This window comes from Psittacula echo (assembly GCF_963264785.1).
Source record: "Psittacula echo genome assembly, chromosome: 11".
Taxonomy (NCBI): domain Eukaryota; kingdom Metazoa; phylum Chordata; class Aves; order Psittaciformes; family Psittacidae; genus Psittacula; species Psittacula echo.
The window spans coordinates 3,163,998-3,190,391 of NC_137746.1; the positions used below are offsets into that span (position 1 = coordinate 3,163,998).

The 26,394-nt window shown below is 42.0% G+C and overlaps 1 protein-coding gene across 4 annotated transcripts; it reads left to right on the forward strand.

Annotated features, from left to right (window-relative positions):
* The first annotated feature begins 25 nt into the window (after positions 1 to 25).
* SEC24A (SEC24 homolog A, COPII coat complex component) lies at positions 26 to 26,064 on the forward strand. 4 transcript variants are annotated; one of them, XM_080626829.1, is made up of 23 exons: positions 26 to 166; positions 5,338 to 5,859; positions 8,052 to 8,219; positions 9,620 to 9,697; positions 10,009 to 10,175; positions 11,124 to 11,296; positions 12,224 to 12,326; positions 13,092 to 13,218; positions 13,557 to 13,666; positions 14,045 to 14,157; positions 14,792 to 14,910; positions 15,542 to 15,597; positions 15,905 to 16,111; positions 16,422 to 16,542; positions 17,133 to 17,291; positions 17,753 to 17,926; positions 18,330 to 18,440; positions 19,024 to 19,199; positions 20,566 to 20,703; positions 21,643 to 21,747; positions 21,894 to 21,986; positions 22,505 to 22,608; positions 23,014 to 26,064. In XM_080626829.1, the coding sequence occupies exons 1-23, from the start codon at positions 94 to 96 to the stop codon at positions 23,126 to 23,128; spliced, it is 3,312 nt and encodes a 1,103-aa protein (XP_080482955.1). In that variant the 5' UTR covers positions 26 to 93; the 3' UTR covers positions 23,129 to 26,064. The 4 variants fall into 4 exon arrangements, 3 of the variants coding, with proteins under 3 accessions (XP_080482955.1, XP_080482954.1, XP_080482956.1); XM_080626828.1 differs by having other exon boundaries at positions 29 to 166; positions 5,323 to 5,859; XM_080626830.1 differs by lacking the exon at positions 21,643 to 21,747 and having other exon boundaries at positions 29 to 166; positions 5,323 to 5,859.
* Positions 26,065 to 26,394: the final 330 nt, after the last annotated feature.

Consider the following 26,394-nt stretch of genomic DNA (forward strand, 5'->3'; position numbering starts at 1 on the left):
TAGTTCCGGTGCGAGGCCGGCCCGTCCCGTTCCTCCTCCCCTGAGCCGGGCCGGGCGCCGCCACACGGGCACAGCCGAGTCGAGCCCGCCGCCATGGCTCAGCCCGCCAGGCCCCCCGCTGGCTACCCCAGCCACAACGGCGCTGGCCAGCAGCCCTACAGCAACGGTGAGCTCAGTGCCGGTGCATGGCCCGGCGGTGGGGAGAGGAGGCCTGGTCGGGGGGTGATTCCCGCGGCGCTGCTGAGGCAGCGGGGCAGGCCGCTGCCCGCGGGAAACGGGAGCGGGCCGGGTCTGGCTCCTCGGTTCTCTCCCCCGCTCCGCGGGAGCTCGCCCGGCCCGGTGGGGGTGCGGGGGGCTGCGGTGCGGTGGTGGCTGGAGCGCGTCCTGCCCAAATCGGCACTAAGGATAAGGTAAAGCCTCTGCCGGGGAAAGTGAACCCCGTCCCGGTCGGTTGTCGGGACAGAGGCGCTCTCCGGTCTATTTCCGGGTGTGACCCGGTAGAGGCTCCTTTTGGAGAGCCGAGGCGAGACGTTCGCGGGCCGCACCGGGCTCTTCTGGAGGCCGTGACACAGCCGGGGCCACAGCCTCGGGCCCTTTGGAACGGAGCTGTACATGTGGCACTGTGGTTATCACCGGCGGGGGGGCGGCGGGACTCTGGCTACGGCGCAGCCGAGATTTGCCTTGTCAGTGGTGTAAAACTGATACCGCCCTGTGCCGTGAGTGAGCTGCGATCCGGGGAAGTCCTGACCGCTCTCTTATCCTCAAAATATATCTCTACAATGGAGAAGATGAGGGGCGATGGGCACAAGTTAGTTCTGGGGAGATTCCAGTTGGACACTACAGCAAAAATTTTCCCAATGGAAATACCCAGCCATTGGAATAATCTCCCCAAGAAAGCAGTGGATTCCCCACTGTTGAACACTGTTAAGATTTGGCTGGACAGGGCGCTGGGACATCCAGTCTAGGTCAGGTTTTGGTTGGACCAGGTGGTCCCTGAGGTCCCTTCCAACCTGGAGTTCTATGATGATTTTTAAAGTGAGATATTGAAGTTTCTTCCCTTCAAAATACATCTTTTGAAGGTGACACCAGCCTTTTCAGCCAGGAGGAAAGAACCACAACACAAGCCTTGTTTCTGTATTTGTTTTCTTTGCCTGTGTGGAAATCAGTGCTGTTGGAAGTGTTTCCTGATTTCCCATACCCAGCCAGCATCCTCCGTCCTTGGCTCCTTAATTACACACGTCCGCATTTGAGTAGCTGGGCTGCATCATAAGCAGTTCAGTTCTAATGAGATCTTCTGATTTTTCTGCTGTGTGCATGAGTAATTAAATGGATTGGCTTGTCTTCCCCCTCCTCCTTTGCAGCTTATTTTCATCAAAGTCATCTGCAGAATGACATTCCACAAAGAGTTGTGTTGTTGTATACAGGGTCAGGAAAGTGGGAAGTGTATGAGCACAGGCTGGAGAGAGCCTCTTTTCTGGAGACCTTCTGGTCTACATGGAGCGTGTACAAAGAGGACGTTAGCTAATGGAGTAGTGAAGTGAGATGATTTACTGGCTGGATTTGCTTTATGTTTGCTGATTCCCCTGTAGTTGGATTAAGCACATAATGGAAGTTCTGGAGAGGCAGTTGGAGGAGGAGGAATTTCAGGCTGCCCGGCTGTCAGGTGTATGAAAAGTAAAGAACTGAAATTCAGAGTTAGGCAAATGCAAGATAATAAAATTAAACTGTTGTTATGGTGTGTTAGAGAGAAGATTTGGGTTGCTGGCTTTTGAATAAATAAGAGTATTCAAGCATGGCCCGTTCTTAGCAGTGTTTAAAATACACATTGAGGAGGTGCTGCCATCCTTGACCTTTACAGTAAAAACAAGGCTTTTGATAACAGTCTGGAGGGTACCGAGGGTGCTATGGGGGTGCTCACAGGGAGCTGTCAGCAGGATGATGAATTGGTTTACAGCTGTCAGCGCTTCCTCTCCACTTGCTGCTCGCTTTACTGCTTGCAGGTGCCTCCCCGAGCTCGCGTGTCTGTGAAGGCAGTAAATTGCCACAGCAGCACTGTGTGCTGACTGGGAAATTGTTTAGCATGGAGCATTGGGTTGCTTAGCAGCAGCCTCCCTCTATTTCATCCGTGTTTTTCTTTTAATAGGACCAGTATTCCATATTTGTTTAACTGAAGGTTACTAATTTGCTCTCCAGTTAATAGACCTGAAGTGCAAACAAGAAGGAGAAACAGTTATTTTAGGACTCTTTTCCTCTCTTTACTTGATGGCACTTCAAGGTCAGAGATGCTTTAGAAGCTGCTGGGTTGGAAAGCAGTGGGTCAGGGTCAGATGAAGTGGGTGCTGGCAGTGGCACATCCCGTGGCTGTTCAGTTGGGATGGAGCTTTTCCATCTGTTTATCCTTGCATCTCCCTGGGGGTTGGAGAGGTTGTGGCTGGTGAAAGTGATATACTAAAGAACTGGCTTGGAGGAGGTGACAGTGAAATTGTGTGGCAGAAAATGACTTGAATCCCAGCCTCCTGTGGTAACAGTTTGACTCCTCATTTTATAAAGCCATCAGGCAACCTTCAAATGCATTCTGGTGCCATTCCTGATCTTTTAGAAATGTTAAATGACCTTGTGTTCCTGTGGAGGCATCTTCTGCTGTTAAAAGTAGGTGGTCTTTCTTCTACTACTAAGTCATCTCTGGTCTCCAAGTGTCAGTTGTTTTGCTGCCATACAGGTATCCAGCTTTTCAGTCAACACTGAATTCCTGGTTGTGTTTCGGCTTCACAGAACAGCACAGAAAACCAGCAGCAGCATTTGGGGAAAGCTGAAGGGCCTGTATGTCCTCTGACTGAAGAGGTCAGGGCAAGATGGGTACCTGCCAGCAGCAAAACAGCAAGTCCTGGGATTATGCACACTGTGAAGCCCCTTGGAGGGGGTTTTGTGCCTCTCAGTGCTGCTGCTTTAGTTTTGTTGGCAGCTTTATGCAGGATTGTTTTGGAAACATGAACCGCACGCAGGATATCAAGGCTTTTTTGTTGAGCTTCTGACATTAAAAATTGAAATTTGGAACATTGTGCTGTGGTGGATTTGATATTTTATTGAAAACATAGAAAATATCAAGTCAGTTTTGGATTTCACCTCACTTCCCTTGCTTTATTCTCCAGCTTATTCCTCAAGCAGGGAAAACAGTGTGTAAGACATCAGTGCGAGTACACTGATTCCTGCCTGGACTAGAGAGTCATGCTTGAAGGTGGACAATCAAGTTATGAAGTTAATTTGCATTTGTTTTGTGTTTTTCTTACAGCTTACAGTAATATATTGATGTACATGCTGCTGCAGACAGGAGGCATCGCATCATGTAGGAATTCTTCATTCTTAGAGTTAGCAAGTTTTCATTTACAATGGGCATTGTAAATCGATTGTTGCAAACCTATCTGGTACAATGCAAGGTAGTTTTGGAAGGTGGATCAGTTGTTAGCGTTTTTGACTGCAAGCTTTTTGTTTAGACACCACTGATCTAAGGGAATTATTAACTACTAAGACTTATGAGCAGTGTTGTAAGGACAGTTGGGTATAACTGGATCACCTAACTGAACAATAAGTGGCATATTGAGATTAATGGGTGGAGAATAATATGGTGTGGACTTTTTATACATAAATAACAGAGGCAATGAGGGTGAGATCACGTACTACTGCTTTGGCAATGTAGTGAGTGTGGATACTGGTGATATTCAGTGCAGTAACAGCTGTTTGTGACCCACAGCCTAAGGCTTTCTAGGAAATGAGGAGCTGAATGACCGGTGCAGTGTTTGTCCTAGTGAAGTATTTTGATGTATGTTGTGTTTAGTTTTAGTTATCGTCAGAAATGCTGAAGTTCAAAGTTATTTTACTTTGGAAATGTGAACTTCCACGCCTTCTGAAGTGTAACTAGAATGTTTAATGGGAAACCAGCTGTCTTTGTTTTAATGTTAAATGAAATTCAATGAGTTCATTCTGGTGGCAGCTGTTCCCAGTACTTGTATAGTAAATATGTATCTAAGATAAATATATATCATAGAATTGTTGAGTGGTTTGGGTTGGAAGGGACCTTACATCTCCTCCAGTTCCAACCCCCTGCCATGGTCAGGGACACCCTGCACTAGAACAGTTTGCTCCAAGCCCCGTCCAACCTGGCCTTGAACACTGCCAGGGATGGGGCAGCCACAGCCTCTCTTGGCAACATGGAAAATAGTACAGGGTTGCAAAGAAAAGAATTGTATCTCTAAACCATGAAGAGGACTTCTGCTTTCAGATGTTTAGTTGTGTATGTGGAGTGTCTCTGGTATTCAGCTGCGCGTTTCAGGGGTGACAGGAACCATGATATGACTGCCACAGTGCAAAGTGGTTTCGTACTTTTTGAGGAGTCGCGGCTGGCTCTGGCATGTGTTATCTGGTGTATTCTGCTTCTAAGGATTTCACTTGAAAATGTATAGTTTGTGGCAGTGTTAGAAACAACCTGTAGTAGTGATTTTCTTGATGGAGCTCTTGTCATGCTGGAAATCTCACAATATTCTGTTTCCGTATGAAGCAGGAATCTGATGATGCTCTTGTTTCCTCTTTGGACAGTTCTTAACCTTTTTTCAATGTTTTGTTTTCTTCAATGAGTAAAACTTAGTCCAGCTCTACCAACCCACAAATACATAAAGCACCATTAACCCATCCAGTTTTATCTTCCTGATTGGTGAATTATTTTATGATGAAACTACCCTTCATTCCATGTTCATGACCAGCTGGCTGCTCACAAGTGGTATGTGTATGAATAGTTCTCTTACTAAAATTAACTGCAGAAACTTCCATAGATTAACTCTGTCACATGAGATGCACCGAGGTGACCTATGCTGAAAGTGGCTCTTCGTGTCTTTGTGGTAAGCTGAAGTTGAAGTTAGTGTCAGTCGTCAAGTGAAACACAGTCGTGATGCAATGGATGCTTCTGCTTTCGATCTGCTCGCCTGTACTGCTGCCAGCTGTGTGGGAGAGCTCTCCTCTTCGGTAGGCTTGGTTTGGGTGCTCCTGAGGATAGAAATAGTGCCATGTGTGAGTTTTAGTCCAGGAGGATGGATTGCGCTCAGGCACTGGAATGCCGAGTGGTTGTGAGGCTGCTGTAAAGCAAAACACTGATGTAAGTGTTGATAGCAAAATACTACCACATTCATGTCCCCTGAAGCAGTGTCACACCTGGTTGTTAAGAATCCAACATGAAAATGGCTTGGAGACTAAAATCCCCAGGAAAGAGATTCCCAGGAACAACTCTTATTTTCAGAAGCGATACCCAACACTGACTTTCTAAAGGGTTTGTAGTTTTTTCTCTTCCAGGTCCTGTTCAGAATCAGCTGATGCATTTACCGGATGGCCAAGGATACAGCCCTTCAGTTCCAGGATCGTATTCCCATCAGATGCCGGCCAAGGTTCCTCCGCATCCGTCTTTGGGACAGTATAACTATAGTGGCTCTCAGAATGTTTCTCAATTAAACAGTTACCAAGGACCTGGGCAGACGTTCAACAGACCACCACTGGCACCTTTCTCTGGGTCCCCAGTACAACAGACAGGTCCTGCTCCACAAGTGCTGCTGCCCCCATTGCAAAACTCAGCTGCTATATCGTCTGCTGGTAGCTTTCCTCCTGGAGCTACCCCACCAGTGCTTTCAAACTGGCAGTACAGCCAGGCTCCCACAAGCCAGCCCCTTGGGTCTCAAACAAGCCATTTGGCTCATGTGACGGGGACAGGGTCACCTCAGCCACCGTTGTCGTTATCAGGAAATACAAATCCTCCAGGTAGTTATCAATATGCTGCTTCTCCAGGAGGTCCCCCGCTTCAGAACAGCTACATGAAGCCAGGTAACCATAATCTTCCGATATTTGACCAATGTCCCTTTCTCAGTGTCCTTTTAAAAGAAGAATTGATTCCACAGCGATGTTTTGCCTGTACAATGAGGTTGTAAAACAGAGCATTTTGAGCGAAAGCACAGCACAAATACAGGGGTGGTTTCTTTGGATTAGGAATGGAAGTTCTGGGCACTGGTCAGGCATTTCAGCTGGCTGGAGCAGGTCACTCCTGAATGCTGTCATGGTTTTGGGAAGCTGTGTGGGGGTAATGCTGTTCGTGTGACCTTCACTGTTCCTTGGGGTACATGCTTCAGTTGAGTGGGGACTTGAGGACTTCCTGGTTGAAAACTGGTCCCGTTCAGTGAGTATGGTCTTTTGCAGTTTAAAACTTGTTGGCCTTTCTGTTACTCACTTGATTCAGGTAGTTCAGTGAACAGCCTCAGTCAGGTTGATGCAAAAAGTATGAGTGCAGCCTGGAAAGAAAACTGCAAAGCAATTCTGTGCCATTGAAGGTAGAGCCCAGTTCAGTGAGAAGCTTCCTTCCTCCAGACTTGTAACTAATAATAATGGTCAGTGTTTAGAAAGTCCTCTGAAAGTGTGAGACTTCCCTTCCTGCTGCTCATGTGCTACTGTGTGCAGTGGTGAGAAGCTTTCCTAACACCAACCAGCTCCATTATGCAATTTGTGATGATTATGGAAACGAAGTGGACACGCAGGTTTCTCTTTGCTAAACTGCTGTTTGCTGTTCTAGAGGATTCTTAACTGAGCCTGCAAATAGGAGATAGATACAGAAATACTGTAAATGTTCAAGCAAATATTTTCTTTCTCATGTTTTTGAGCCTCACCAGAGCTTTTCCTTGATGCTAGCTTTGTGTTCCATGCCTGACTCATTTTGTTATGATGTTCAAACTGTCTTAAGCTCACAGAGTTTATGGAACTTATGCTGGCAGTTTATTGGCACAGACAATTAGTACTTTGCAGTTAGTGAGGAAAACGCTGAGACATTTTGGGAAGTGGCATATGAAATGAGAGCAAGTGTTTGGAATGAGAGAATTCCTGTATCCATTCGATGGGGAATCCTCCTGAGCAATTCCTCTGGTAGGTTTTGTAGAGCAATGGTAACCTTTAAAAGAAGTTTAGCTTGTTTGGTGATTATGCTCATTCTCAGAACAAAGGTCTGCCAGCTCCCTGCCTGCATGGCCAACTATGGGCAGCCCCTTAGACACAGAATCTCTTCCAAGTTCTGTGACAGTGTTGCCTGCATGTAGCCATTATTAATTAGCTTTGCAGTATCAAATACAACTGAACAAGCAGGTAGCTTCACTGGATATGATTTTCCCCCCCTTTTCCTTTTATTCTTTCCCTTCTCCCTTAAATCCTCTGTAATGTGCAGGCTCATGAAGCTCCATATTTTGTGTGGTGGCTTTTTGATCTTGTTGAGCTTACAGGCTTCTGTACCACATTGAGACCTGGTAACACTGGACAATTCGGCCTTATCTTTTGAAAGGCTACCTTTTATATTAAAACACATTGGTGCCTTCCTGGAGTTAAAGGGCAGTTATACTGGCCTCTGGAATAATAGGGAACAAAGGAGCAGAAGTGCTCTTAGGATTTGGTATTGTTTGAAGGTGGGAAAAAAGCAATTGGGTTTCTAAATGTCTTGGCTGGAGAAAGTCCTAGAATTTTAAAATAGAAGCAATTAAAAACTTCCCTGGGACTCTTAACACAGAGGGTTAAACATTCCAGAGCAAAGCACCTCGCACTCGCACAGCAAGTTCATTCAAACTGCAAATTGCTGATGCTTTCCCAAGAGAAATCTTTTCCCCAAGTAATTTTAGTAGCTGTAGAATGTGGACATTGCTGTTTTGCATCAGATTATTGAAGTGAAAGATGAGCATCCTGTCAAAAGGAATGTGTAGACCCTTGTTAACTGAACTGGGATGCTCTCTCTACCTCTGAAGTTCTTAATAGCAACAAAAAGCTGAAAGAAACATGGATAATAGCTACAGGAACCCAGTATGAGAAAAGCGCGACAGAAACAACCTGCGGTTGTGAAACCTTCTGCATCCATATCAGGATTTATGTATCTCATGCTGTTTATCATATGAATAAAAAGCATAGAGTTCAGTCTGCGTTTTAGTAAGAAACCTTCTGTGACTTCCTCATATGGGTTAAACTCTTCCTAAAGCTGAATCTCTTTACAGGATCTGCTCCTCCACCAGTGACTCAGCCTTTAACTCCACTCCACCCTCCTGCAAGGCCACCCTTAGGCCCTCCACCAGTTGGTGGCCCACCTTTAATTAAGCCTTCAACCATGACAGCAGGACCACCTAATACACAGTCCCTGCTAAACTCAACTGCAAGTCAAGAAGGTAAGAAATAACGTGCTCTCTTTGAATTTGAACGTTTCAACTTGCTCTAATGTGCAACCTCTAAAGTCAACTACAATGTTCTATTAGAGACTCAAATGGTAAAATTGATACTAATCTAGTGTAATTTTAGCTGTGTATAGCTTCCTGTATCGTTTTATTCTGCAAAGAGAGATAAAATATGGGTCCTGCAATTCCTTGTAGTTGTGCCTGATTCTTCCCTTCTGTGTAAAATCGCTGAAACGCATATCTTGGATTTGTTCATTTTTGGAAGGCTTTTAAGTGTCATTTGTTGAAGGCACATATAGAAACACAGAATACCTGACTTTCTGGGTCTCCTGTGGGCCCTGCACAAATATACCATTGCATAAGAACTCTGTATCAAACAGACCTGCAGTCGTATTGCATTTAGTGCCCTAGGATGGGCCATGTGGTAGTCGGCAGTTTTATTTTTGCACACATAGTTTGTTCTGTCAAAGCTGTTGGTTCCTTGCATGTTCAGATTGACACTTTCTTCTATGTGATAGCTGTGTGAGGACAGGAATAGTATATTCAGATTTAGCTTCGTTTTGAACATATGAAATGCGTTAGAAACTGCTTGGGTTAGAAAGGCTTTTCTTCATAATGAAGAGAAACATTTCCAAGGCCCTGGAGAGACAGAAATGTTTAGTCTGTGTAGTAGGTTTACTGGTGCATACCAGCCAGATTCAGTGTATAATGTAGTTCCTTCCATTGGGTCATCTTTGAAGACTTTAATGATAATGAATTTGAGTATCTACTTCTCCTTAGTAATAGGTAGTTGTTCTTATATATTTAGACATAGTTACCTTACAAATAGCTATCCTTTGGGAGCATTCCCTCAATGTCAAGGTTTTTCTTATCTCTGCTGGAATTTGTATATTGACTGGTATGTGATCACATCAGAACTGCTGGAGTTTGGTGTGAGCAGTACTGGACTAAGCGTGTAAGCAAAGGGAATTTGGTGTTCCTGAGAATTATCAGTGGGAAAAGTTCTTAAGGGAACTCAGCACCTGAATTCCAGGGTACTTTCAAAACTGCAGCAAGCCTACAGACACTTCCTCTGATGGGGAGGAAGTGTCCCCTGTTCCCAAGCAAGTGTATCAGCTTGGAAGTTACGGTGAATACCTAACCTAAAAGTTCATTCAACCAGAGGTGTAGGGGCTTTTGTTCTCCTTAAAGAAAGATTGTGGTGTTTTATGAATGTCCACTGTTGTGGTCATGTCACCAGGCCAAGAGGCCAAGATTCAGTTTCATCCTGTGGCAGAAGCAAAGAAGATCCAAACTAATGCTAATCTTAATATTCATCAAAGTAGGATTTCTTTGCAGTTACCTCATTACAATTAGTAGCTCGTGAAAGTTTTTACTGGGATTGTCTTTAATAGGTGATGCTACATCTGCTGCCAGTGATGGGGCTGCGGTGCAGAACAGCTACGATGCACTAGAAGGTGGTGGCCTCACAGGTAAGGCTTTGGGAGTGAAAGTTTTTACTACTACGTAAAGGTAGAAGTTTAGGCATTTATGCACAAACCCATACACTTGGTTCCATGTCTGTCGTGAAACTAAATATGAAATGTCAAGCCTTGACAAGTACCACATCTTCTCCTGTAAGTATGGTAAAGCAGTGAAGAGCACTTTGCAGAGCTGACAGCAGTGGTAGTGTTTATGCTTAGAAACTAACCACCACCAAAAAGCCCTTCTGCTGCATTAATGCACTGAGCAAGCTGTGGTTCTTCAGCAGTTAATTTTAGGTATTTGTCTCCTTTGCCTCTAGCAACTCCACATCCTTCTCCTGCACCGCCAAATGTTAAGATGAACAGAAGTGTTGGGTATTCTTACCCTGCCTTACCGCCAGGCTACCAAAATACTTCTGCACCCGGAGCACCAGGAATGCAAGCATCTGCTTTGCAATATCCAGATGGATCAAAACATTTCCACCAGGTAAAGGTTGTCTGGTTTTCATCTTGGTACTACCTGTGGTGTAAAGAAAAGGTGGCAGTTGATGTGGGGTGCTGCTTTGATGGCTCACTGTGTGGAGTGCTGGTTGTTCAAGATGACAGACGCAGCCTGAAAGAAGTGCTGTTGCTGATGCATTGGCACCAGTTTGGAAAAGCTATGTGCCAGCTCCTTATGAAGTGTTCTATCCTTGAATATGTTCAGAATGCTTCTCTTAAAAATACTCAGCCGCTTTTGGCATGGTTTCCTTCCCCTGGGTTGCCAGTGTTAGCTGAAGGATTTGGGTTTTTCCTGAGCTTTCAAAGTGAACTGACCAACACTTCTGTCAGCTGAGCCTCTGAAGTTCCAGAGCTTGTAGCAACTGTATGTTGACATGTACCTCTACGGTGTTACATACTTAAGTCCAAGTTTATGTAACAAACTATTTATATTGTTGTAATATAATGACAGTTAATATGTAAACAGAAGAGAAAAAAATAAGGAAGGGAAATAAGTCTGTTATTTAAGTTAATTGGGGGCTTTATTCATTGAGATTGTTCAGCCTGGAGAAGAGACCTTACAACAGTTTTCCAGTGCCTAAAGGGGCTGACAGAAAGTCTGGAGAGGGACTTTTTAGAAAGGCCTTTAGAGACAGGCCAAGGGGAATGGCTTTAACCTGCCAGAGGGGAGACTGAGCTGAGCTCTTAGGCAGAAGCTCTTCCCTGTGAGGGTGCTGAGGTGCTGGCACAGGGTGCCCAGAGAAGCTGTGGCTGCCCCATCCCTGGCAGTGTTCAAGGCCAGGTTGGACACAGGGGCTTGGAGCAAGCTGCTCCAGTGGAAGGGGTCCCTGCCCGTGGCAGGGGGTTGGGACTGGATGAGCTTTAAGGTCCCAGCACAAACCATTCCATTATTTAAGGAGTTGGTGTTAATTCTGGAAATTCTCTTTGGCTCTAGCCTGCCCTGGGCACTAATCACCTAAGTGCATCTATGGGTGCCCTGAGTCTGCAGCAAGAAGGATTAAGACCTGTGAATCTTCTTCAAGAAAGAAATATTCTTCCTACAACCCTCTTGAAGGCTCCAGTCCCAAACTTGCATGAAGACATCCAGAAGCTCAACTGTAATCCTGAGTAAGATTATCCATTTGCTATAATTCATTGAAGTATACATTCCTATTTGTAAGCGTAACTCTCCGAGTAGAAAACATTGAAAATGGGCTTTGCTGTGTTGAGGTGGTAAATGGCTTAAACTGTGACAGAAAATTGTGTGTAGAAGGTTATGAGTTAAAATACGGGTTTTGCAGGGCAGTGATAGATAGGTACATTACAACAAACTTTACAATATGGCTGGCAATAAGCATGACTCAGAAAAGATACAATGGGGGTTAACTCATTTGAGTGAGGCATACAACAGATTGACAATGCAGAAACCTCTGTATTAATAGTAACCTTTTAAACAATGGAGTAAATGGAATGTCAAACAAGACACTGCTAGTTGCTTATTCAAGTAATCTCTCTGAGGAGACCAGCCAAGCTGTGTATAACCTGGTATTCCTGCTTTGCAAGGCCTTTTATGATTGATAGAGGAAATAACAGCATCTTTGTGAAGTTGCTCATACAAACAAGCTGAACGGGAGTTGCAAAGGTGCTGTGCACATCTGCACTTGTCGAAATGACTGAGTTCTGAAGTCTGTGCTTATAGTGGTTAAGTTTTAAGACATCCTTTTCAACTTTGCTGGTTCAGATTTGTGTGTAAGGCCACCTTGGCATGGTATCCCAAAATAACACAGTATATAAGGGCTTGGTGTAACTTTGAACATTGTTAGGCTTAACTTTGACTTGAGTGACTGACAGTTCTGTTTAGAGTGTGTGTATAAAGTAAGAACTCAAAGTACATACTGTGGGTCAAGCTAAGACTAAACCAGAATGACAGAGCTGGAGAAGATGGAAATTCACCATCAGCAGCTCTAGGAAAGTATAAAGGATGCTCTGTACTACTGAAATCATCATTTTTATTATCTGAAAGCCTCTAAAAATAACTCTTTGTCCTCCATGTAGGTTGTTCCGCTGTACCCTGACTAACATTCCTCAAACTCAGGCCTTACTGAATAAAGCCAAGCTTCCTTTGGGGCTCCTGCTTCATCCTTTCAAAGACTTATCGGTATGACAAATATTCCAACCTTTAAATGCTGAAATCTCAACTGTGCCTTCCCTAGAGTCCAGAGCTGGACAACGAATTATAAAAGAAGAGCAAGTGTGGCCCAGAAAAATTCCCTTGGTAACGGACATTTCCCTGCTCCAGGCAGATCATTGTCATGTTTCTGGATTTTTCTCCCTACCAGTTTTAAGCTTTGAAGCCCCACTTCATCAAAAACTCCAGCAGCTTAGAGGCAGCACAGCACTGGGACTGTGACACAAGGCAGCACATCTAATTGCTTAGATAGCTTTATCTTGACACATAGCAGTTGTAGTTATTGATTTCCTGTACCAAACCTAGTCCTAATTCTAAACCTAATTAAGAGTTAACAGAGTGAAAAGGGTTTGGATGTCCTCAGATAGCCAGGAGACTGTGAATTTAGCAGTGCCTCTTTTAAACATTGTTATTTTCCACAATTTGAATAATTTTTTCAATTATGTGGGATATTTTTTCTGATTTTTTGGTCTTTACTGGGCATAGGGCTTGGTCTTAAGCCATCAGTGTAAAACGCAAGACCTGAGAGGCTTGAAAAGAGAACCTGCTCACTTGAATAGGTTAGAGCTCAGTTCCAACCTGTTTATTGAGGAATTGTGGGGATGCTGTGAGGTTGCAGAAATCCTTTTCTTCAACAAGTCTGCTTTGACTAGCTAAGCAAGAAGCACAGTATAGATAATGTAATCATAGCTACAGTGTGGTGATGTCTTAAAACAGGAAGCTTTTCTTTTCCAGCAATTGCCAGTGGTCACTTCAAGTACTATTGTGAGATGCCGCTCCTGTCGGACATACATTAACCCTTTTGTCAGCTTTCTAGACCAAAGGAGATGGAAATGCAATCTGTGCTATAGAGTGAATGATGGTAGGTATTAAATATGCTTGTTGCTTTCAATGGTTAAGGTGAGCCTTGCCCACCTTGGCCTTTGAGACTGTAATATTGTTGGCCATGAGGGGGTTTTGTCAGTTGAGGCTGTGAGACATGAGAAATGCTTCCCATGAGCAAAGACAGGGCGTCACTAATGAAGCACAGAAAGTCTGATGTGGTTTGCCACCCTAGCAGGTGACAAAGTAGCTGCCCTGCCTAGCATAGTTCTCCAAGAAGCATTGGCCAACAGGCACAGAGAAGAGTTATGTATTTGTTTTAAAATGCAGCCCAGCTAATACTAGTGTGAAGTAATAATATCTAATTTGTCTGCATAGTTCCTGAAGAATTCATGTATAATCCTGTGACAAGAGTTTATGGAGAACCTCATAAAAGACCTGAAGTCCAGAATGCTACGATTGAGTTTATGGCTCCATCTGAATATATGGTAAGGCTTTATTTACTTCTAGTTGCCCTCTTTTATTTCCAAAGGGAAGTCAGAAAAAGCCTTGTAATAGATGATGCTTTCCAGCTCAGTAGAACAGTTCCTGCCTCAAGAAGTGTATCTGAGAACTCTTGGGAAGCGCTTCAGAAAGTTCTTTTCTAAACAGTTATGATGTCAAAGTTCTTCTATATTTAGAATGTATTTGGGGTCTTGTGGAAGAAAATTGTACTTCTAGATTACCCAGTAAGAGACAAATGCATTCAGAAGTTGTAGCTATTATCTGTGCGCTGTTATAAGAGAGCTGAAACTTGCAGTGGAATAAATAAACCCCATCTAATGAATCTAATTTTGAAAATTGAAGGTAATCTTTTCTTTCCTCAGCTACGTCCCCCTCAGCCACCCGTGTACCTCTTTGTGTTTGATGTCTCTCATAATGCAATAGAGACAGGATACTTGAATACAGTCTGCCAGACGTTGTTAGACAATCTTGACTTGTAAGTATCTTAGAATCTCCTATTTTTATTCCTCTTATGATGCGTGTGATAGGCATCACTGTGCCTGTACTGCCTGTCTAGAAGAGACATTTCCTAGAATTGGCTAGCAATGGTCAGTGCTGTATTAAAACATAGTGTAAGGCCATAGTCTTTTTCCCATCACAGCTGCACTGGTATAAAAGGTAATTTTGAGGCTTGTTTCTCAATCTGGCTCTTTCCTATTTGCTTCACCAATCCCAAAAAGGAATAAATATAACATTTATGATGTCTTTAGAACGTATTTTTTAAAAGCCAAAATGTAGGTAAGGATCTGCTGAAAGGAAAGCATACATCTAATATATTTTTGATAAAATACATGCTGTTTGAACTCATCTAAATGCTGCTTCGCATTTTGCAGCTTGTTTCTTCCTTTTCTTCCATTTCCTATTACCCTCTTAAAAAATTGAGTGTCTGCTAAGTGACTCTACTATGAGCTCCTTTTCTGCTCCACACTGACTGAGTCAAGCTGTTGCAGCGTAGCTGTAAAGCAAACTACTTGGTAACAACCACAGAGAGGTGCAGTGGATGGTTCAAAAAAAGCAAGCCTGCAGAAATGAAATTCCATCTTGCTGAACACCATATGTCTCATTTTCAGGCTTCCTGGGAACACTAGAACAAAAATAGGCTTCATAACGTTTGACAGCACAATCCATTTCTACAGTCTTCAGGAAGGTCTCTCTCAGCCTCAGATGCTTATAGTTTCAGATATTGAAGGTATGCAGAAATAAATCCTGGGATTTGTATCTACTGATGCTGCTGGGTTTGACAGCCCTTAAAAAATATACCTGGTAGAAGCTTCGAGACCAGCTCATTAGTCTTTCCAGTAATGGTTTTACAAGTAGCATGTGTTCATGTGTGTTTATGTGAAGCCCCTGATGTGTGAGAATGCTGTGGCTGTTCTTGACTTAAAACATGAAGACAGCCTTCTAACCTCCACTTTAATGTTATCTGGATTTCTCTTGTGATTCCCCAAAATACTGATGCTTGGTAAATACCTACAGATTCTGTGCTGACTGATGCTTAGTGCTTGTTCCTTCTGCCTTTAGTTTCAAGTCACCTTTCACTGTATGTTATAGGTAAGACAGAATGAACACTAGAAAGTCTTTGCTGTGCATTTTTACTTAATAATCTTGATTATCCTTCACCCCTGTTGACTGCTAATCTAACAGAGTTAGAGTTTCCCTATGGGAAAAGAAGAAATCTACATAGTGATGTTTAAATGGGTTTACACACTGATACTGTATTCTTTTTTCAAGAGGTGTAGTGGTTGGCAAATAGAATTGGGGGAAGTTTGATGTGTTTTTAAAAGTAACTAAAATACTATTTTTTCTCCCCCCCCCTCCAGATGTATTTATCCCAATGCCAGAAAACTTATTAGTAAATTTAAATGAAAATAAAGAGGTAAGAACTTTAGTGACTTTCACATAGTTTGGGATATGCTCGATAATTTCTGTGTTACTTAATGCACTTAAACACCCACAGTTTAAATGCAGAGTTTGAGGTGGAAGACAGAGGTCTTTTATCTGTGTGACTGTAAACTTTTGCTACCCTGAGACAAGACAGTACATGACTTCTGCTAGGGATTTTTCTTCACTACCTTAATATTAGATGTGTTAATACCTGTTGTTGCATGTTCAGCAGTCAGCTCTATAAAGAAAGAAGACTCCAAAGGCTCCTGGTCTTAATGCTTTTGTCTTCTCAATCGTAGCTAATTCAAGATCTGTTGAAGGCCTTGCCGCAGATGTTTACCAAGTCCCTGGAAACTCAGAGTGCCCTGGGGCCTGCACTACAGGCTGCCTTTAAACTGATGTCCCCTACTGGAGGTAGAATCTCTGTCTTCCAGACACAGCTTCCATCTGTGGGAATGGGAGCGCTGAAGTCACGAGAAGAGCCAAACCAAAGAGCAACTGCAAAGGTGAGGGAAGCAAAAAGGTTGAGAAATTATTGCCCTCTTCTGTATGTGTAGGTGGTTCTGGAATTGCCTGTTTGGGGTTAATGCTGTGGTTTTCTTGTTGTGCTAACCTGCCTTTGTTAAAGAAGTGGAAAGAACAAAAATAACCAAACCCAAGCACTGTAAACATGGGTTAATGAATGGATTTTTTTTCAATGCTATCCCTGTAACCAGTGATGGAGAATCAACTGTTAGTGTCCCTGAAAAGAGGTAGTAAATGTGTTAACCTGTTTGCATTTCCTTTGTATTTTGTAATACCCCATTGTATTAACAGGATATACACCTGACACCATCGACTGATTTTTACAAGAAGTTAGCCTTGGACTGCTCAGGGCAACAGGTTGCAGTGGATTTATTTCTTCTTAGTGGACAATATTCAGACTTGGCTTCTCTAGGTAAGTCATATTTAAGCTGTTCTGGGGTGTGTAACTCTTGTACTTCTGGCAAATACATAGCATCTACATTAATATTTAGTACATGAACCTGATTTGAATTAATCTAATGTGATAAGATGCAAATTAATCCTTGATGAGCAGTGACAGTGAATAGAATGTAATCCTTCAATCTTTCGTGATTCAACTTAGCTGTTTTCATATTCTCCCTTAGTGAGTCAGGATTCTTGTGATCCTGGTATAAGTGGCTGAAATACTTTCCTCCTTTTATGCCTTTGAACTGTCAGTGCAAACATCTTTAGAGTAACTTTCATTAGCATTTGAATTTTCTTTTCCCAGTTAACCCAACTTTCAAGTGACAATGCACCTGTAATTTCAGGTCAATGGAAAATTATTTCATACCTGAAACTCCTTAAATACATAGAGTTGTGTTACACAGACCTGGCTTTGAAAGCAGGTCTGTAACTATGTAAAAGCTATTTGTGGGTGTGAAGAGTTTAATAATTAAAGGGAGTATTGCATTCAACTGGTATATTTAAAAACCACAGCAGCAACTGTCTGCCCTCTGCCAATGTGTGTTGGTTTTGTTTCAGGTTGTATATCAAGGTATTCTGCAGGTAGTGTCTACTACTACCAGTCTTACCACCATAAACACAACCCTGTTCAGGTGGAGAAGTTGCAAAAGGAATTGAAGAGATACTTGACTAGAAAGATCGGGTTTGAGGCTGTCATGAGGATAAGATGCACCAAAGGTTTGAACACAGCTTTTTTGGACTGGAGAGGGGAGGGAGGGGAAAGGAGCATTTGCTGTTACTTGGGAATGTTTTGAGGAGTATTTCAGTACCAGGAATCAGACCAGTTATTAAAGACTGTATTTGCAGCACCTTTACTGGCATCCAAGTTCCATTTTACAGTGGTTAAAACTGGAGATTTTGTTGGACTGCTGTTTCAAGAAGGGAGTTCTTTTATAGTCTAGAGACTTACTACTATCCTGCATTGATTTGACTTCCAAATGCCTGGTTTCTGCTAGGCTTTGTGGATTCTATGGATTAGTTGTCTTCTCTGGGATATTTACCTTTCCTGAAGATACTTTATTTCATCAGGAAGGATCTTAATATTCTGATACAGAGCCATCTATGGCAGCTGTGTAAATGGTGTCTGTACTTCACAACTATGAACATAAAATTGACTCAGTACAATGCTTATCTTGTAGGTCTCTCCATTCACACTTTCCATGGGAACTTCTTTGTACGATCTACAGACTTGCTGTCATTACCCAACGTGAACCCAGATGCAGGATATGCAGTGCAAATGTCAGTAGAAGAGAGTCTTACTGATATGCAGGTTGTTTCCTTTCAGTCAGCTCTTCTGTACACATCCAGCAAAGGTAAGATGCACAGGTGGTGTTAGCTGCATCGGCAGTACAGTACTCAGATGGGTCTCTTTGTGTCTATTTATCAGCTGCAATTCAGTGGCAGTAGCTTACCTCAACTATTTTATCTAATATCAAGGTCACAGCTATGATGTGTTCCAGCATGTTGGTGATGTTATTGCTTCTTCCAGACCAGGAAGTTTCTTGGGAAACTTCTGGTCTGAAAATAGGTAGAGTTAACCCAGAAACTGAGAAATAACTGTTTTAGAAGGTACTGGAAATGGCCTGATTCACCATGTGTATGATAAATTAGATTAAATCTTAGGGTTCTGTTGCTATTGACTAATCACTGGCATTTGTTCTGTTGCTTCATAAAACAAACACTATGTGTGGAGACTACAGTTTTCTTTTCTTACAGGGGAAAGACGAATTCGTGTCCACACCATGTGCTTACCTGTTGTAACAACACTGAGTGATGTCTACCTAGGGGCAGATGTACAGGCCATCACTGGGCTGTTAGCCAATATGGGTAAGCATGTTTGGATATGTAGGGATGATATCCTTACGGCTCTGAGCAGTAATCCTCTGGGAAGTAATGTTAGAAGAAAAGATTCTCTCTTTCCAAGAGTGCTTTCTAAGTTGCAAACCTAAGAGGGTTTTAATGATAGGCTTAGGTAAGGTGTCAATATAGATCATAGAATCATAGAACAGTTGGGATTGCAAAGGACCTTAAGATCATCTAGTTCCAACCCCCCTGCCATGGGCAGGGACACTTCACACTAAACCATGCCACCCAAGGCCTCATCCAACCTGGCCTTGAACACCGCCAAGGATGAAGCATTCACAACCTCCCTGGGCAACCCATTCCAGTGCCTCACCACCCTTACAGTAAAGAATTTCTTCCTGAATGTAGATGTATGTAGTCACCTTAACTTAATCTGATGCATCATCCCTGGCTTTTTCTGAATCACTTGTCTTGACTTCCTCGATAGTGTACTAAAAGCTTATTAAGATGCATGGAAGTACATGTTAATGAGAAGAGAGAACACATGTGACTGTATTCCTACCAAGGGAGGAAAGCCTCTTACATGAGCTCTGTACTCTATTTTTAGCTGTGGACCGGTCAGTCTCCGCTACGTTGAGCGATGCTCGGGATGCTCTGGTCAATGCAGTGATAGACTCTTTATCTGCTTATCGCTCAGCAGTTCTGAGCATTCAACAACCTGGTCTCACAGCCCCCTCCTCGCTACGGCTCTTCCCACTTTATGTACTGGCACTCTTAAAACAGGTAAGAGTTAAAAGGAAGTTGTGCAAGAGGATGATTGTTTGGCATGTCAACCTGAAGTAAAGGGATGTTTCTTTGATGTGCAAAATAGCATCTGTCTTCTCTTTCAGTGTATATAGGACTCAAAATTGGGAAGTTGCTTGGTTTAGATCATTTAATAGAACCAGCCTTTCTCAAGACAACATTCCATTTCTCTGCATGCCAGAATTTAATGACTTGAAAGGTCAATGTAGAACAAAGCCTATTTAATTGTTTCTCAGGCCTGGGTAGATAACTTATAATTTTACACGTGGTGAACATGTGTTTTTACCTTGGAGTCTGTTATGTTACGAAAGTGGAGGGATTTGAAGATTTTTATGGAGTAAATACATCAGCGTAACGGACAGGCCTTCTCTTACCTGCAGAGGGCAACAGGGGATAGAGACGTTGAAAGATTACCATGATGGAGAGTGATCTAGTTGAGAAGCAGGAGTTTAGAAGTATGCATAAAATCAATGGTATAAATGTTTTAAGCAAGGAAATAGGAAACTTAAAGACTGACTAGGCTATGGAATGTGGCACTGGTAGAGTGTGTTTTCAGTAATAATTCTTGTGCATTTCTGGCTACATAGATCCACACAGCAGTTCAGTGTGGATATCAAGACAGGTGGCTGGCTGTTCTTGCCAAAGGTTTAAAGCCTTTCACAATATTTGCTCAATGTAAGTAGTTTTGATTGGATTTCCCTGAACTGACGCTTGAGGTCATTCTAAGCATTGGACAAGCTGGCTTCCTGATCTAGAGGGAATTTTCTGATTCATGTCCCTTGATAAGGAGTTAAGCAGCGTGTTCATACTGATACTTGAACTTCTTCATGTAGAAGACTTTATAAGTGTTTGACCCAGTGAAGAGGGAGGAGCAAGCCCTTGTTTCAGTTATAGCTGTTTGGGTTTTTTTTGTCCCAACATGCAGGACTACATCTTTATTGTAAATCCAGAATTACCAAAGATTCCATATGTAGAATCCAACTGTAAACTGCTCCAATGTTTATTCTTCTAAATTCCATCAAGTAGCATTTTTGAGGTGTGTGTTAGAAGAGATGCATTTCAAAATGCTTTTACCTCAGCTGTAGCGCTCACTAGAAAAGATTGATGGTGCAAGGTCATGGTTAATTCTAGAACCCAGCAATGGGAATAGGGAGACTTCTATGATCTGTGAAACACTTGAAAGGACTATAGAGAAGTAAAATAGCAGTCCTAAAATACCAGGAAAAAATACTTATGGCTCACCTCTACAACTTAAATAAGTTATATATGCTCAATAGAGGGTGTGTTAGATTCTGTTTATATCACTTTGCTTTAATGGCCAAATGAAACACCTGATTGTTTGCAGAAAGCATTTCAAACTGGGACGAGCACACGGTTAGATGAACGCATTTTTACCATGTGTCAAGTGAAGAACCAGCCCCTTGTTTACCTCATGCTCATGACACATCCCAGCCTGTACAGAGTCGATAACCTCACAGATGAGGTGAGTATTGGTCTGTTTGTCTGATCCCAGAGTTATTTGTTATTTGGGACTGGAGTGATGAATTCTGGAGAGGCTGTGCTCTGGCTATGGATGGATGGGAAAGGTTTCTTCTAAATTATTTCACTTTTTGCCCTGTGTCATTATCTTTTCACTATAAATCACATGTACATAAAGACAGTACAATGTGCTTTTTGTCCGTCTGTGGCTTCCTTCATTGTAAAATGTCAAAGTAGCTCTTGTGAACAGTGAATGTAAGAGCCTGAATTACAGAAATCACATCTTTTGTACACAACAAATCTGATATTCCTGTCCTAGAATGTAATTATCTGAAGTTGAAGTACACCCTCTCTGAATAAAACATGAAGAGATTTACTAGTAAATTATGCACTCTAAGTATGATTTGAACTGAGAAAAAGGGTCCAGCTTCAGTATTCAGTGTAACACATCCTATTCTTATTTAACCTTCTGTATGGAGACAGGCTGAGAAAGTTGGGGCTGTTCAGCCTGGAGAAGAGAAGGCTGCGTGGAGACCTCATAGCAGCTTCCAGTATCTGAAGGGGGCCTACAAGGATGCTGGGGAGGGACTCTTCATCAGGGACTGTAGTGACAGGACAAGGGGTAACGGGTTCAAACTGAAACAGGGGAAGTTTAGATTGGATCTAAGGAAGAAATTCTTTACTGAGAGGGTGGTGAGGCACTGGAATGAGTTGCCCAGGGAGGTTGTGAATGCTCCGTCCTTGGCAGTGTTCAAGGCCAGGTTGGATGAGGCCTTGGGTGGCATGGTTTAGTGTGAGGTGTCCCTGCCCATGGCAGGGGGGTTGGAACTAGATGATCTTAAGGTCCTTTCCAACCCTAACTGTTCTATGATTCTATGATTCTTGGGCTTGTTTCAATGCCTCAGATGTGAACCACTGTTTTTCTTTTTGCCTTTTCCCTCAGGGGGCTCTTAACATAAATGACAGAACTATACCTCAGCCACCCCTTCTCCAGCTGTCAGTGGAGAAGTTGAGCAGGGATGGTGCTTACCTTATGGATGCTGGCTCTGTAAGTTGGGTGGTGGTGGGGATTTTAAAAAGTACCCAGATTTACTTGACATGTTCTTTCTGAGAAGTCATAATGTGGAGGAGACTGCTGAGCTGTGGTTCTGTGTTGGATTAATGTTATTAATGTTACTGCTGGCTATCTTTCAGGTAATGTTTCTGTGGATTGGGAAGAACTGTGGGCAGAGCTTTATCAGCCAAGTCCTTGGAGTTCCCAATTATGGTTCGATACCACAGAACATGGTATGTGCTTGCCTTGCTGTACATCAGTGATACAGTGCTACCAAAGTATTATTTTCATGAGAACTTCAATACCACTATTCAAGTATTAGCCCTTTAGTTATTATTCACTATAAATCCAGATTCAGGGAAATAAACTCTCTTGGAGTTTCTCCAGGGTAAACCTTTATAGCTATTCCCAGGAAAGCGCAGTACGAAGAGGCTGGCAGTGAGTAAGTTTCTCAGACTTGTGGGAGCAGACTGAGAATACTTGCCAATAGTAAGCACAGTGGGTGAGTGGGAAATCCTTTGGTTTCTGCATAGGTATTGATCACAGCTCAGTCACCACTGTTCTGACAGCTAATTGCTATTTACTATATCGCTATACTAGTTTAGTGCGCTTGACTGTCTCAAGCCCTTTCAAATGAGACTAGACAAATTGTATCTGTCTGGGTTTCCTTTATACTCAGTGAGGATAGAGTCCTTTCACTGTTCTTCTGAAAACTGTCCTCTATGTATTAATGATTCCCTTTGCCTCTTAGACACATCTCCCAGAACTTGACACTGCAGAATCCATCAGAATAACAGCTTTCGTTTCTTGGCTGAGAGAACAGAGACCTTTCTTCCCTATACTATATATAATAAAGTAAGTATTTTTTAACAGTATTTGTGCTTCTTCAGGGATCTCTTAACACATACTTCAGTATCATATACTGGACTTTCTTAATGGAAGTTTGAAATGGTGCGTGCTGTGTCTAACAGATCAGACAACGGACATGACTTGTTACAAGTTGACGCCAATTAGAATTGCCACAGACTGAAAAAGACTAAATGTCACAGAACAATCTTGAGTTAATGTCAGATAATGAAGTGAATGCTGATAAGTGCACTTGTTAGGATTAATGACAAGGGTTATCTGAGATCCTCATTTCATATGTCCTTATGCTCTTGAAATAGCTTTGCCACTTGAGCTGTAACTTTATGAATGCATTGCACTGGTGGTCTTGGCAAATGTTTATTTCCCTCAAACACTTATATTTTCATTTTTAAGGGATGACAGTCCATTGAAATCAAGTTTTCTGCAAAATATGATTGAAGACAGAACAGAATCAGCCTTATCATACTATGAATTCCTCCTTCATATACAGCAGCAAGTGAATAAATGAAACACTAGCCTTTGGCTCACTTCTTTAAGGAAAGATTTTGCAGTAAAGAACGATTGTGCTTGTAATATCTTCATTAAATCTGTGGCCTGAGGCAGTTGATGAGAAGTTCTCACTGTGATTTCAACGAACTAAAGCAAATAAAGGACCACATCTGAGAATCAAATGTGCTACTACATAATAGTGTACCTTAAAAAAAAAGAAAATCAAACTGTTGGAACTGGTTGAGCACCTTTAATTTGCTGCAAATCATGTTTTTACTGTAAGTAGTTGCAGCATGAAGTATATTTACAAAGGCAATACTAAAAGGTGAAATACATTTTGTAAAATAAAGAGTTCTTTGTTGTTCAAAATGTATATTTCTGTAACTCTTTGCCTTTTTATTGTTCTTTTTTTTTTTTGCTGCTAGATACAAAACCTCACAATACTGATCATGATTTGCAGGGAAATTGTTTTAAGTGCATCCAGTGATTACAGACAGAGCATCTCAATGTTCAAACGTAAAGCTTAAAGTAGCAATGAACAACTGTTCATTGTGAAACGAACAAATACTTGTGACGTGTAGAATCCAGGGATTGTGGCTAACAGGACTAAAGGTGAGCTTAACCTGGACATGATGGCTGAGTTTGATAAAGCTTTTAATAAGTCAGTATTTGAACTAAAAAAGAGTGGAGAGGAGTGGGTTCTGTATTAAGAACATCGTAATGTCAGTGACTGAGACAGCAGCAGAATTAGACTTAGATGGCAAACATTGTTTCTCTTCAGTGAAAGGAATAGTTCAGTTTGCGAATGGGGTGGGAGGGGAAGGGCAAGGAAGGTTCTCTCAGACTTTTTGGTTTATGTTTAGTAGACTTTTGGCTCTTGTTTACATTACTGAATGTTTAGCCCCTAAAATCTAGTGTGTTTCTGAAGCAAGTTTGTGTGTCAGCACTTCAAACCTAATGTTTGGAGACAGCATTGAATATCCTGAGGTTAAAATTCAGAAAGACACTCTTTTTCCAAAGACAAACATATTTTACATTGCAGATTCGCTGGTGGTTTGAGACACACTTGAAGTTCTCAGTTCATTTTTGGTTTACTGCAGCTGTGTAGTGAGCCCAGGTCTAAAGCCAGGGTGCACCAAATAAGAGCTTTAAATATACTCTCAGATCCCTGCCAGAGCCCCAGAGGGAAGGTGACATTGGCCTTGAAGTGAAAGTTTATACACAGAAATACTTGGATCATTTTACGAGTGTATTGATCATTGTCCTGTGGTGGAGATTAAGCTATCGCTGATAGCTACCAACATAAAGAGTATTTAAGTTACAGTATACCAATGCCTGTGGAAGTGTTTCATATGGAAAAATCTTGGTTTGCTTTTTTGTTTGTGATAAAGGACTTGCAAAACCTGCTTCCTAGGGCAAGTAACTTGAAAAGGTGAAACGCTTGTAAGTGGCCAGACACGCACTGTGATGAGGTTAGTTAACTTACATTTGTGATACAGATGTCCAAGGGCATCGTAGGTAATCATTTGCTGCCATTTCAGGCTGTAGCTGCACGTGGTTGTCAGGAGTTGCCTTACTTCAGGGGAGTTCCTTGAGGGAAGATGTTCTTGTGGCTTGAGCACAAGAAGCTGAATTTCAGAACAATGTCTAAAATAGCATGAAAAGACTATTAGAGAATCAACTGAAGCTTCCCTATCTGCTCTCCCCCTTCAAATAGGAGTATATTTACTTGAACAGCTTGTCAGAGAATTGCACAGTTTCTAAGTCATAGTGAAGAGGTTTTTAAGTTTTCACAGCCTGATTTAACTTTTTTCCTGGGGGAAAGGGGTCTCTTCATTTAAATCATAAATGGAAGCTATGCACTTGCATAGGTTATGACTTAAATTTGTGGTTTTGGGTATATTATCACTCAGATGTTGAAAATCATCCTTGTATCTTAACAGTCCCCCCAAAGTGTCTCTTACTATGACTGTATTTTGTTACTATATCCCTTACTCTTTTTTTAAGACATAAATGTTGGAGATGGCTTCATTGCTTTATGTACACCAGACTAGTGGGTAAAGATGTCAATCTCTGTGGCAATTAACAGCTTCAAATTAGAGTCCCTAAGTTTTACAGAGCAAAACATGATAAGAATCAAATCTTGGAGTCCTCTTTGCTTTGGAAGGAATTCAGTGTTGAGCTTTGTTAGTGTCTTCCCTCGCAGTGGGAAAGCCTGCTGGGTCACCCTGTATTGCTGTAGGGGCAGTACAGGACAGATGAACGCAGAAACTACTTATGATTTGTCACTTTTACCTACAACTGAAAAGTAAGGACACTGAAGGTGAACTGCCAAAACGGGCGAGAGTGGCTCTAGTACTTAGATCTCAGCACGACAACTCGACCACTGCAAATGGTCTCTATTTTTCTAGTTGAAGACTCTTTTTTGTTGAACTCTTATCTGTATTTGACACATTAGTGTTCAGCCAACATTGTTACCATCCATTTTACTTTGCTTTCATTCTCGTTTTTAATTTAATCTATTTGAGTCTGACTCCACGTAGATTGTGTTGCAATAACTAGAATGATTCACTTTTATTTAGCATTAACTTCTTAACAGAATTTAATCAAAGATACAGAATGGCTGTTAAGTAAGGGACCATTAAATGTGATTTTAAGGTTCTGTTTACTATTATGGATGTAATCCTTATAGTAAATTTAATCTTGTAAAGTAGTGTATAATATTGTAATATTAAATCTTTGTTTTCTGAACTCAAACATATGATCTTCAGTATGAAGTGATAAATCTTCCCCCTTCTGAATCTGAGACAGGATTTACTTGTCTGCCTTTTTACAGTTTGTAATTTTCACTGTTTTATTCCTGTAAAAAGTCATTTGTAACACATGCAAATGCTTATTTTATCTGTGCTAATTTATCAGATTTGGCTACTCAATAAAATTAATTGAAAGAACTCATGCAAGTCCATCAGTGCTTTCTTAGAAATAACGTATTCGATTGAGTTAAATGCCATGTACCAACAAGGGATAAATTCTATTTTTAGATAAAACATATAATATTCAGGTGATTAACTGATGAATTGGTGAAAATCTGTTCCTGCAGAGCACCTCTGTCAGTCAGTGTTGGTACTCAGTCCTGCCTTGGGATGTGTTCTTCCAGCAAGGTGAGTGGGGCCATACCCCACCATGTGGTACCTTACCAGCTGGCTGGGAGCTGGTCTTAAGAGCCAGTTGCCATTGATGATTGGAATTTAGCCTTCAGCAGTGATCCCAAGTGATCAATTTTAC

Coding starts and splice junctions, on each gene's coding strand:
- SEC24A (XM_080626828.1), top strand. CDS start 94: ATGGCTCAGCCCGCCAGGCCCCCCGCTGGCTACCCCAGCCACAACGGC. Junction 5,860..8,051: donor GAACAGCTACATGAAGCCAG/GTAACCATAATC, acceptor ATCTCTTTACAG/GATCTGCTCCTCCACCAGTG. Junction 12,327..13,091: donor ATCCTTTCAAAGACTTATCG/GTATGACAAATA, acceptor TTTCTTTTCCAG/CAATTGCCAGTGGTCACTTC.